General features: G+C 31.9%; 1 protein-coding gene across 2 annotated transcripts in view; it reads left to right on the top strand.

Annotated features, from left to right (window-relative positions):
* The window catches only part of LOC106472993 (calcitonin gene-related peptide type 1 receptor-like), a 148,822-nt gene that overhangs the window by 120,417 nt on the left and 15,300 nt on the right, over nt 1-13,105 (top strand). For both annotated transcript variants that reach the window (XM_022379483.1, XM_022379446.1), the window contains 5 exons: nt 4,026-4,139; nt 5,629-5,735; nt 8,244-8,335; nt 9,407-9,533; nt 11,570-11,723. In XM_022379483.1, the coding sequence (XP_022235191.1) occupies nt 4,026-4,139; nt 5,629-5,735; nt 8,244-8,335; nt 9,407-9,533; nt 11,570-11,723 (594 nt within the window). The remainder of the gene's footprint in view (nt 1-4,025; nt 4,140-5,628; nt 5,736-8,243; nt 8,336-9,406; nt 9,534-11,569; nt 11,724-13,105) is intronic.

The following is a 13,105-nucleotide window of genomic DNA, read 5'->3' as shown; positions in this document are numbered from 1 at the left end:
TAGATGAAAAGAAAGTTGAAACACTACAGGAAGCAGCCACTCTTTTCGATGATTACACTTTAACACATTAAACCACTTTTCATAGAAAACAAAATCCTACCATCTCAACAAAACCTGTATCTATTCAATCCACTAAAATTGAGAATCCTTTTAAAAATTCCAGCTCCTATAGTTCGAAATATTTTGACATTCAGGATAAAACTTCTTTAAAACAATCAAGGCCGGTCTGCCATTTTTGTAACAAACCTGGTCATGTTATGTCCGATTATTGGTGTTTGAAGAAGAAAAAAGGAAAAGGAGGCAACACCCAGTGTATTTGTGTCCACATATGGACGTAGTTTCACCAGATGTTGCTGATTTGGCCACTGATATAAAAGCTGATGTAGTCAGAGAGGACGTTATACCTTTTGTGTATATTGGTTCTGTGTCTTTAACAAATGGCACTGGCAATCCTATACCCATACGTATCCTACGTGATACTGGGGCGACTCAATCATTGTTGTTAGAAGGTATATTGTCATTAGATTCGAGTTATGCCACTGGTGAGTCTGTTATTGTTCAGGGAATATTGTTTATTGGAAACATTTATCTACTTGATTTTCATTGATTGGTGGTACTTTAACATATCGATTGAGTTCAAAATTGTCATTTTGTTTTGGCCCATCGGAGCTGAGTCTAATTTCAATTATCTAACTAAATTTCTTTTTTCGGCTTCATTGCGAGCCTTTTCGGCCTCGAGACGTTTATTTTCTCTTTCAGCCTCGATGGGAGCTTGTTCTCTCTCAGCTCTGATTCGAGCTTGTTCTTTCTCGGCTTCAATACGAGCTTGTTCAAGCTCGATGTGTTTGAGTTTTAGCTGAATCTCTAACTTATCTTTATCACTCAACTCTGATTGGCCAGTGGGCACACTAGAATATTTCTCCAATACTTCCTCAGGCAACAAATCATCATTGGCTAGTATTTCAATAATACGCTTTTTTAGTTAATTTTTTCTCGTTGATTTTCTAACTTCTAGTTCTAAAACTTTAGCAATTTCGAGCAATTCATTTTTGTTATATCTTTCTAGCTGTTCGATGGAGGGTGATTAAAAAAATCTTGGTAATCAGACATGATCAAATCTTGTTGGCACTGGTAAATATAAATTGAATTATGATTTGAATTTGAATTTAGATCGAATTTTGTCTATGATTCATATCTCGGACACGATCCTCCGTATTATAATTTGGAATAGACTGAGACTGAGTTAAAGGATAACTTGGATTTAGAAATTAAATAAATGTCGATATGTATCCAATTTATGATACTTGCCAACGAGATTGACACATACAGTTTTTTAATACAAATATATTTTAATATCCAAACAATAACACAATGTACAATAATAGTTATTACAAGTAATGATCTATGTACAAAAGTTTTACAAACTCACAAACAATATTTAGTCCTCTATCTGGCCTTGAACTTCCTTGATATTTTATCGAGGGTTCACGATTAACGAATTAATTTTAATTAGATATATACACATTTCTATTAAAACAGATATATATAATAGTAACTCCATCACACGATGTGAACGTTTTGGTTTCATTACTAAAGAAGGTTCAAAACTGTATATCTGAGGGTCGCGGGTTCGAATCCCCGTCACACCAAACATGCTCGCCCTTTCAGCCGTGGGGACGTTATAATATGACGGTCAATCCCACTATTCGTTGGTAAAAGAGTTGGCGGTGGGAGGTGATGACTAGCTGCCTTCCCTCTTGTCTTACACTGCAGAATTAGGGACGGCTAGCGCAGATAGCCCTCGTGTAGCTTTGCGCGAAATTCAAAACAAACAAACAAAACTGTATATAAAGTTCTGGTGTAACTGTAGTTACCCTTTATATTCATAAATATTAGTAATAAATAAAATACACAGTTTAATTGTCATTAGTTTTATCAGCAACTCTAGTTCAGATTGTTAATTATTATTTTGTTCTTCTTTGCCCAACCAAATAGTTTATGTTACACGATGATTTCTGAATGACATTGTGAATTAATGTAGACCTAAAGAACTTAGTCATTATAACGTTTTAATTTTCATATTCACACAGTAGATGTATTAATGTATTTTTTTTCTTTTTTTTACTGTCACAGAAACTTCTGGTTCCCTAAAATGTAACCGATATCTGTGTTTTTTTGCTGTTGTTGTTAATAAAATAACTACCAGTTCCATACTATGTAACCAGTAAATGTATTATACATTTTAACTCATTTCGTTGATATTTGTTGGATCAATTATTTTCATGGCTAAAACAGTGATATATAAACAGAATGCTTTAATATTATAAAACTAACAATCAGCAATAACTAGTGAATTTGGTGAAACTAAGTTATATTAAGGCATAATGTTCATCTCCAGAGGGATTTTACACGTATTTATAATACTATACCGTAAAATAACATCTATTTTTTAAATATTACAAACCTGCAAGATAAAAGTAGTTAAAGATTACTGTCTTTCTTTGCTGCCGTACTTTGAAAGTGTACAAGAATATCTAATACCATTCATGAATGCGCACGTGCCAGTCTCGTGGGAGTAATCTGAAGGTTAGAAGAAACTAAACTTATCTGAGGCATGAACTGTTGTTGTTATAAATTATATATATATATATATACGTATTCTCACGTAGTAAAAATCTCAGATGAAATATCGCTAACCAGGCGGAAAGAAACTGACTATAATCATTCATTGTGAATTTTCTACCATTTACATATTTTATGGTTCTTGCATATTTGCTTACACTAACATTGTATATTTAGTCTAGGAAAGACAACACTTCTTAACGTTAAAAAATAATATCTTGAGATTTATAACGACATAGCCATTTTCTAGTCACTTTCAAGTATAATCTATGTCCGCCGGTGAACTGTTTGAATTTGATACCTAGCTGGAATGTCAAAGTTAACACAAACCTACGTGTACAGCACAATAAAATATAAACACACAAATGTAATCTAAGCATCATTGCCTAATGCACTTTAGTAGCCCAATAGCGGCTTAAAATATTCGCAAATAAATTCTATGAAAAAAATTTAAATTCATCAATAGGTTTTATTTGAAACTCTATTCGTAATCGTTGTTATTAATTGATAGTAAAACGTTTTGATTCATATGACACAAAACTATAAGTTTGGATAATTAAGTAAACGAAATATTAACAGTTGTATAATATAAATGAAAATATATATTTCTTTAACACGAATAACAATATCAAAATTATCTATTGAAAATCAAAAACTTGGAAGTTTTGGAAACTAACGATCATGTAAAATATACTTAACTCTGATGCTAATTTTTTGTCTCGCTTTCACGTTCTAGTGGGTTTAGACCGGTTTACTTTTATTCCTGAGGATTTAGTTATAGATTAGATAATTTTTTATTAAGTTATGAGAACAAGTTATAGATTTAATACTTTAATAACGAATGAATAAATACAGTTTCACTACTACTGTTAAATCTAAAAATACAGAAGAAACGAACTCATCATTCATAGTAAAATAATCGGATGCAGACTAAAACACTACCTGGGGAATACAGAGTTGTATTAACATAGATAAAAACCACGTTACATTCATAGACATTGAAACTGTTAGAACACCAAATGTGTAGCAAACAATTACATTATCCATTATCCGAGCAGTATCGAATAAAAATCAATTTCCTGACCTCGAAAAGCAATTTGTATGACAAACAACTTCACCATCGAATATTGGAAAAATCGGGTATAAGATAAAATCAATTCACCATCCATTCTCGAGGAACAATGTGGATGTAAAAAAATAAAATATCCACCCTAGATAAAGAAGTTCGTTATTTGAAAACCCAGTATCAAGGATATTAATATACGATTAACATATCCGCCAACAATTACTAGCAAACCACCAAAATGAAATTTGTAAAATAGGCATCTACAGGGAAAAGTAATTGATCCATGTGTAAATCATCTAACCATACTTTTCATTTGTTTCCTATTCATTTCATACAGATAAACTCTACTGTCCAGGAACATTTGATGGTTGGAGCTGTTGGAATGCTACTTCTGCTGGTGATGTTGTATACGTACCTTGTCCTGTTTTTGTAACAGGATTTCATCCAGGACGTACGTGTACTATCTTCAAACGTAGTCGCAAACATTACTGACGAAGTAGAAATAAATTAGTTTAGATATTACGCTTAACGTTACCTGAACAAAATAAAATATACTTTTAGAAAGAAATCACCTTTCTGTAGAAAATAGAACTAATATTACCACCTATAGCTGTTTATATGCGGAAGTACAAAAATACTCACCTCGAACAATTCGTTTATATGTAATTCAAATTCATATCAGAGGTTTGCAAGCACTGTATAAAAGTAGTTGAAATGCTTTTACTAAATTGAAATAATAATTTAGTAAACGAAATAATTAATCAGTGTAATGAAAACATATTAGTAGATAAGACAGTAAATATTCTAACAACTACAATTTTTGTAAGAGTAACTAGCTAAATAGATACCGTTGACCTACATATTAATATTGCGCTACTTCCAGTTTATATCTTAATTATCCATAATAATGTAAAACTATTGTTTTTCTAGCATCTTTCATTACTTTTTGGAATAAAATATTAGGATATTTTAGGTACTAAAAATAAATATTAAGCCTAGTCTATCATTATATTAACTTACTTATCACCGAGTTTTACCGGTTTCAGAAATTTTTACTACTCTTTAGTAACCCTAGACAAGGGCAGGTCGAAATAACAAGAGTAGGTACTTTGTAATGGTGAATTGTATTACACACATGGTATTTTTAGTTAACTTTTTTACACGTCACATTGAGCCCATATATTTATACATGTTTTGATCAATACGAAACACTGATGCTCCTAATTTATTATTCTGAATTATTCAGCAAACAAGCTATTTAAGATATTAAAAATAAATATGGATCCTAATATATCTTTCGTTTCAGTAATTGTCACTGAGTTATACCAGTTTTAGGGAACTCTGCCCTTCATCACAGGTAACATCTGCTGTTTTCAGTCTATCTAGGACAATGAAAAAACGTTACTCGTAACTGCTGGTTCTGAATTGGCTTTCTTACCTGAGATTACCTCAAATAGTTCATGTTCCAGTGAACATAGATGAATATGTTAGGTTTCCAGAACATTCTATTATATTTAATACAACAGAAGCGAAAGCATTTCATTTATTAAGGTTTAGATTAAGATTCCTTGCAAAATAATATTTATATATAAACCATGACAACGTAAATATTATTTTTCCTAGAGCTTGCTATGTTTTAACTTTCATAAAATCAAGACCCACGAATAAAAGCTATGAGTTATGGTTTGATTCCTAAAGTATTTTTATTTTTCTTGTTTTTGATTTTTGTTCTTATAGCATTTTCCTGAAAACAAAATAGTTCGAACTATTTATGTCAATCTACACTGCATATAAATGGTTTTGTTAATGCAATAGTAATTTTCAAGTTTATGTTTAAATCTTGTTGCAAATGATTATTAAGGTTTAGTTTACATAATACTAAAATCAAATTCCAGTACAATATTTCTATGTATCTACACAGTTTTCGTGTTTTCGTATAGGGTATGCTCATAAAGTGTGTGAAGAAGACGGGAGTTGGTTCCTTCACCCTGAAACCAACAAAACATGGTCCAATTACACCACCTGTATTGATAAAGATGACTTGAGTGTAAGTTATTTTGCAATAATACAATATTTCAAAGACTATAATACCATCAAATACTTCATGATACAAAGGTTGTATCGATGTATTTTTCAACGTCAATTACAAAATTATCTTTGTGATGAATTTTAAACAGTTCACTGGAAATATCTATCGGGAGTTTTTTTTTTTTTTGTCAATAAGTTATATATAACTCAAAATTAGAGTTCAATCTCAATATAGAGAGTAAGTTATGCTTCTACTGTCTACTTGATACTTACAGTCTTGGCCAAAATGTTTGCATACTGTTCTATATTAATGTTATTGTCTACATGCACAGAGCAATTACTGAGTAAATGCCCGAGTAGTAACAGAAAAGGAAGCGTATGATCGGACAAACATGTACGGGTTGTTATTTTGATTTGTATAAATTGTTTTTGCATTTATTTGTCAATACACACATAACACCTGTTCTGTATAAAAGAGTGTGCTTGTGGTATAATCCTTTTCGAAACAGATGAACTCTTTGGTCAGACAATTTCTCTATACTTGGTGTAGAGTCATGCCTCGTCACGTGCTAGAAGTATATTGGGGTCAAATTGTTCGACTATCCAGGAATGGTATGAAGCGAATGGACATTGCCAGAACAGTAGGCTACCCCCAGTATACTGTATCCAGAATTCTGAAACGTCATTGGATTAAGGCAACGTTGTTCCAGGAAATTCTACTGGTAGACACCAAAACACTACTGCCCGAGATGACCGTGTTTTGATCAGGTTAATTAACACGTCAAGGTCGAAAATAGTCTTGCAACACCTTACGACAGGAATGTCATGAACACATTTACTCCAGAGTTTCCAGAAGAACAGTGAATAGGAGACTAACCAAAGAAGGTTATTTTCCAAGAAGGGCTATCTGCAAACCGATAATAACCAGAATTCATCGACATAACGTGATACTTGGGCAAGACAGCATGCCAACTTACAGTTAGAACACTGGCGACACATTATCTTTTCAGATGAGTCCTGTTTTTGGCTTATTAAAGCTTATGGTAGAATTCGTGTTCGTCATTTGCCTGAAGAATAGCTGTTTGGGCAGCTTTTCACTATGGTGGAAAAACTGCTCTTTATATTCTCCAGGAAACTGTAAATGGCGCCTCCTATAAGCATCACATGTAGACGATAGTTCTGTCATATGCTAGGGCAAGTTCTGTCAATAACTTTGTGTTCCAGAATAACATTGCCACTGCCCACAGTGCACGTTTTATACAGGATTATCTCGACTAGGAGGAAAAGATTGTCATGGCCAACAAAGTCTCCAGATTGTAATCTCATTGAGAATTGTTGGGTAGAACTGAGCCGGAAAATTGTTAACCACAACTCTAAACCAGCTACTGTAGCTGAGTTACAGCGTCTTCTAGTGACAAGTTGGGATGAAATCATGATGTATTAGATCAATAACCTCATCGACAGCATGCCACGTCGTCTTGCGGAAGTTATTAGAGTACAAGGAGGACCAACCAAGTACTGAATGTTTAATATGAACTGACGTAAGGTTACAGACGCTATTTATAATAATTTGATGTTATATTTTGTCATTATATGTGTTTTGGTAATGTTTTGTTGTGAGAATGAAAATGATGAATTATACGTCTTTCTACATGTTTCTGGTAAAATTTTTTGCTGTTCTAATAAACCGTTTATGATGTACATAAAATTTGTCTAATTATACAAATATATAGATGCTTAATTTCTCAGTTTTACAGCTCTAAGTAATAATCTTAATAATAACGATCATTAAACATTTAGAAATAATATTTCTAGAATAACTCTAAATCTGTCCTTTAAGAGATAAACATAATATTAATAACATTTTTTTTCTGGTTTAAGTTGATCCAAAAAGGCCATATAACGCATTATACTAGCCTATTGTACTCTCAGGACGACAAACGTCTTTATTTTAGACCTGCCTAGACTTTTATTTCAATTTTTTAATTACTCCTCACGTATGTGTCTATAGCTTATACGTACAACACTATATAACTATAATATTCCAACATTTATATAATACTTTATTACAACTGACACTAGATTTTACAGGAAATTTCGATCAACTTATAGATATAATTGTAAATTAAATCTATAGACAGTCTCTAACAACAAAAAAGACTAGACTGGAAAATCTATTATTGGTTGTTATCTGTGGTTATTGTGAGTTTCTTTTACTGTGGTTGACATGGAGATGAAGATTAAGAGAATAACTCTTGGGTCTTATAACTATTAGAAAAATATCCTTCATCTGAAAGGTTTCATTAAAAGACACAAAATAATGTACTTGAATATTCCATATTCCATTAAATACTATATATTTGTGTTTTGGTGTTTTACCGTAGTGCTGATACGTACGTAGTAAAAGCTCCTTCGTTGTTTACTATAAACATTTTGTTAATTAATCTTTTGTTTGGCAAACAAATAATTTAATTATTTTTTTTTATTATAATAATAATAATACAATTTCTATTTTGTTTTGTTTCAGTTCCGTGATAAGATCAATAAAATTTACATTGCTGGATACTCCATATCTGTTATTGCTCTGAGCGTTTCCCTGGTCATATTCTTCTATTTCAGGTGAGTGTAGCGTCATCAGTTTAACATGTATTACTATCCCGGCTATATTTATCTCCTTCAGGAGCGCGTAGCATGTACTGTTTATCTGGTCATATTCTTCTACATCAGAAGAGTGTACCAGATATTGTTTCCCTGACCAAATTATTCTACTTCAAGTGAATGTAGCAGGTATTTTGTCTTTGTCTTTATTTTCCTATTTCAAGCGAGTGTAACAGTTATTGTTTCCTCGATCACATTCTTCTATTTCAGATGAGTGTAGTAACAATGTACTTCTTCCCTTGCCATATTCTTCTTATTCAGGTGAGTGTAGCATGAACTGTTTCCATGGTCAAATGTGAACATTTACTCTTTCTCTGGCTACCTTTTTGTATTTCAGGTAAGTGTAACATGCATTATTTCCTTCATCATATACTTCTACTTCAGGTGAGTGCATTACACACTGTTCCCCAGAAGTACATTCTACCTTAGGTGAGTATAAATCTTTCTCATTGGACATATTTCCCTGCATCAACTGATTGTACGATGTTTCTCTGAAATATGTTATATTAGATATATATAATAGCTTACTTACTTATGTATATTTCAAAATAGGAAGTAACCTTTGTAAGAATTATGAAAAAACATAATAGGGCTTCAACTGATTTTGATATTTACTTTGAGTTCGAAATTTCGTTTCATGAGTTATATTACATGATCCGAAAGAAGTTAAAAACTAATGACATAAATGTTAAAGTTATATGTATATGAAAACGTATTTCAAGTAAATCTCCTTTAAAATAGGATCCAGATTTTATTTTACAACAACAATTTATCAAGGCAGTTTCTAATATTAATATCCTAAAAATGCATTCAATCAATTTATTGTTTAGATTCAAGAGTTGATTATATTGTTCGATATTCATCCGATTGAATTTTTTAAACATTAAAAAGTCAGCTATTTCAGATTTGTTCTGACCTGAATTTCTGCACATGATTACACACAGACCATGTGTTTTGTAATTTGAAATCGATATGTGTATAATATTTGAATGTTACTTTATTATTCACCTAAATTTCCAACTTTTCTCATAGATCTATGAAATGCACCCGAATTACTATCCACAAAAACCTTTTTGTATCTTTTATCATCAACAACATTCTGTGGATAGTGTGGTACACGGAGGTCATCAAATATCCAGAAGTCTTATTCAGCAATAAGGTAAGTATCAACCAGTCTTAAGATGATAGATAAGACATGTTGCATTTCAAGTATTGTTTTTGTTTACAATAATTGGTAAAAGTATACAACTTTGGCATACCTTTTTAAGATATATTAGACTTATAGAATTGAGCTCTACATAATTTTAAAGTTACTTATCTCTCTCACAGTGCATAAACATATCATTCATAAATACCCTCGTGTTAGCTTGTCAGGGTTGATACTAAGTAACGTACTACTTCATCAGAATAATATATATATATATATATATTTTTTCTTTTAGTACATTGACTGGGCAATTTATCAGAATCCCTAGATAATATCAGGTTGCACCACCGTTAATGTGCTAACGGCCTGGCAGTTGAACGGCATGACAGGTGTTACGTTTGGTTTGAATGGGCTATACTGGTTTAAAAATGTTGGTAATTGATTACGGTGATAAATGCGATGTTCAAGTTCAACACAGGAATGCTCAATCGCGCTAAGATCGGGTAATGGTGATAGTTAAGGAAAGGACTGAAATTTTTTTCATGTTATTCAAACCAAATTTTGGACAATACAAGCATTATGTATTGTTTTGGAAGAGCTCCTGCTCATTAGAACTGAAATGCGGCATTGTAAAGTGACGAAATTGTCCCTTTGAAAGTCGGCAAGTTCCTTGTTAGTTTACAAGATATGACTATAGGTCAGCATTAATAAGGCTCAAGCAATCACCTGACATATCACGTTATTAATCTATTTCACACATGCAAGTAAGCCATGTGTGTCTTAGAAATCTTTTAGGTTTACTTATTATACCAGCGTTTTGTTTTACTAACCTGTTTTCAATTTTATTTTTATTTCATTTTTGCTCTATTAAGAGCCAGTGTCGTTCTACAGCTGGCGACAAGTAATGGATGCTAGCTGAGATTTGGATTTTTTGGATTTGAGCACTGATATTTATCCTTGTTTCTTTTTTATTCTAGTCTTACTTAATAACTGTGCTTTCGAATAGAGTTAAATCTTAAAAAGATATATCCACAAATATTTTCAGGTTCTATTTTTTACAGGTATCTCTCCCACGTTTTGGTTCCTAGCCTAGTTATTTGAAATTAAAAATAAAAATCATCCAAGATATAGGGATGCTGTCGCGTTATGCCTTCTTTCCTTTGTATGTTAAAATTAACATGACTTTTGTGTTATCATTATAAATATATATACAATTTTATTTGTTTGTTGGTAAGCACAATGCTACACAATGCGATATCTGTGTTTGACCAGTACGGATATCGAAACCCGTTTTAAGCGTTATAAGTCTACAGACTTTCCGCAGCGCCACGGAGAGGGGGGGGGGACTTATTTAAACATACGGCTGTTTTGAAAAATATCCATGAATTACATCATTCTTCCATATTTTATGTATTTGCTGTAATACACAGGTTCCGTATAGAAATATAAAATAGTTTAGCCCTAAACTATAGGCATGTAACTAAATTACTCACAAAACACACCGAAGCCAATTTAGAAGGAAGTTATGGGCAACATCGATATAAATAAGAAACCAGAATGTTTCATTTCAAGTCATTTTCTCGACTTTGTGTATGTGAAGCTATTTGTCATGCTTTCTTGGCTTCTGGCAAAACAGACTTTGTCCCTTGGAGTTAAGCTTATTCAATCCTAACATATATACACTGTATATATATTATTCGAACATGTGTAAACACCTTAAAATCTTGCTTAATACTTTCCATGTTTCCCAGTCTTCAACCACAGAATATTTCTGAATTCAACTTGTATAAGAAAATAGACTTCAGACGCATTTAAACGCAAATACTCCACCTGAATGTTACTGTATTCCTCTCACGCAACTTTGTTTATTTCATTACACTGAAGTATTCCCCCCGAAATATACCAATTCATTATGCTTATAAATCGTTGTTTGTCAATTTACTATTATATTAATATAATGTACTTCCATACACAAGTATTACACTACAGTATATATTATTACAGACGTACCACGTATATAGATCAATAAGTTGTTTTTGATATTTCAGACAGCTTGTCAGGTTCTCCACGTCTTAGTTCATTACTTTCTACTGAGTAATTACATGTGGATGTTCTGTGAGGGCCTCTACCTACATACTCTACTAGTGATTGCATTTGTGGCTGAAGACAAAATAATGAAGTGGTTTTATATTCTTGGTTGGGGTAAGAATAGCATGATACATTCAAAAATATACTGTTATTTGTCTCCATATATTACAAGATTTCCCATATTTAACTTGTCCAAGAAATGTGTTAAAAACCACAGATGATACTGATTGATCTTCAATATTTAATGTTAAGTCCATACAAAAGAAACTGTTTGATATTTAGTAGACTTCTACATATGTTAAAGTGAGAATGTCTGATATTTAGCAGGATCCTAGAAATATGGAGAATAGATACAATATATTGTCTGAGCTACAGTATAGAGTTCGTTAAGAGCAACCAACTGAACTTGTTTGATATTTACTTTTAACGTTCTAGATACGATAAGAATATCCAAATGAGAATGCGTGGTGTTTAGTAAAGTTCTAGAAGTGTTACGAACAATAAAATGGTACTGTTTTACTTTTAGTTGAGCTCTAGTGTGTTGAGAACAATAATTAAATGAGGCTACTCAATTTAATAGAGTCCGAGATATCTAAGAGAAATCAACTGATACTGTTGATATCTAGTAAAATCTGCAGTCATGCTCAAAAATTATAACCAAGATGAAATCATACCTTCAATATGTGAATGTATTTTTACTATGTTAACATATTTTCATTATATAAGTAACTCCTCCCTATGTGACTGCATATTCGACATGTGGATACGTACTTGCTAAGTTACTGTATCTTCAAGATGTTATAGGGTTATAAGGTTTTTATTCAATATGTTGATATATTCTCACTATGTGAATGTATTTTTACTATGTTAACATATCTTCGTTATATAAGTAACTCCTCCTTATGTGACTGCATATTCGACATGTGGATATATACTTGCTAAGTTACTGTATCTTCAAGATGTTATAGGGTTATAAGGTTTTTATTCAATATGTTGATATATTCTCACTATGTGAATGTAACTTAAATGTGTAAATATACACTTGCAATGTGAATGCATCTTCAATATATAGATATATCCTCATTCTGTGGATGTATCTTTCTTGTATAGATATATCCTTACTATATACATATATATTTACTACGTAGATATATATTTACTATTTTAATATATCTTTATTATATAGATATCTCTGTGAGTAACGGTAATTAGCTGAATAATCGATTTAGTTGTTAGTCAGATTTATAAGTTCGTCTCATGCATTCAGTGATTTATGTTCAATTCGTGCTATACAGTCAGCCTATTAGATTTTATTAAAGCCTCAAGTTTTTAGCATAATTGTTACTGATTATATCGTTTCACTTAGCCTTAGCTTTCTAACATAATTTCAATGATGTCTAAGTGCTTTTACGTATTACAATTCGAATGGTCTGAAACCGAGCTAAATGACCCTTTAAATTTAGTAGTTAAATTGTACTTTGGATTTAGCAGTTAAG

This window comes from Limulus polyphemus, unplaced genomic scaffold (genome assembly GCF_000517525.1).
Source record: "Limulus polyphemus unplaced genomic scaffold, Limulus_polyphemus-2.1.2 Scaffold5, whole genome shotgun sequence".
NCBI lineage: Eukaryota > Metazoa > Arthropoda > Merostomata > Xiphosura > Limulidae > Limulus > Limulus polyphemus.
This window is presented reverse-complemented; position numbering and strand designations above follow the sequence as displayed.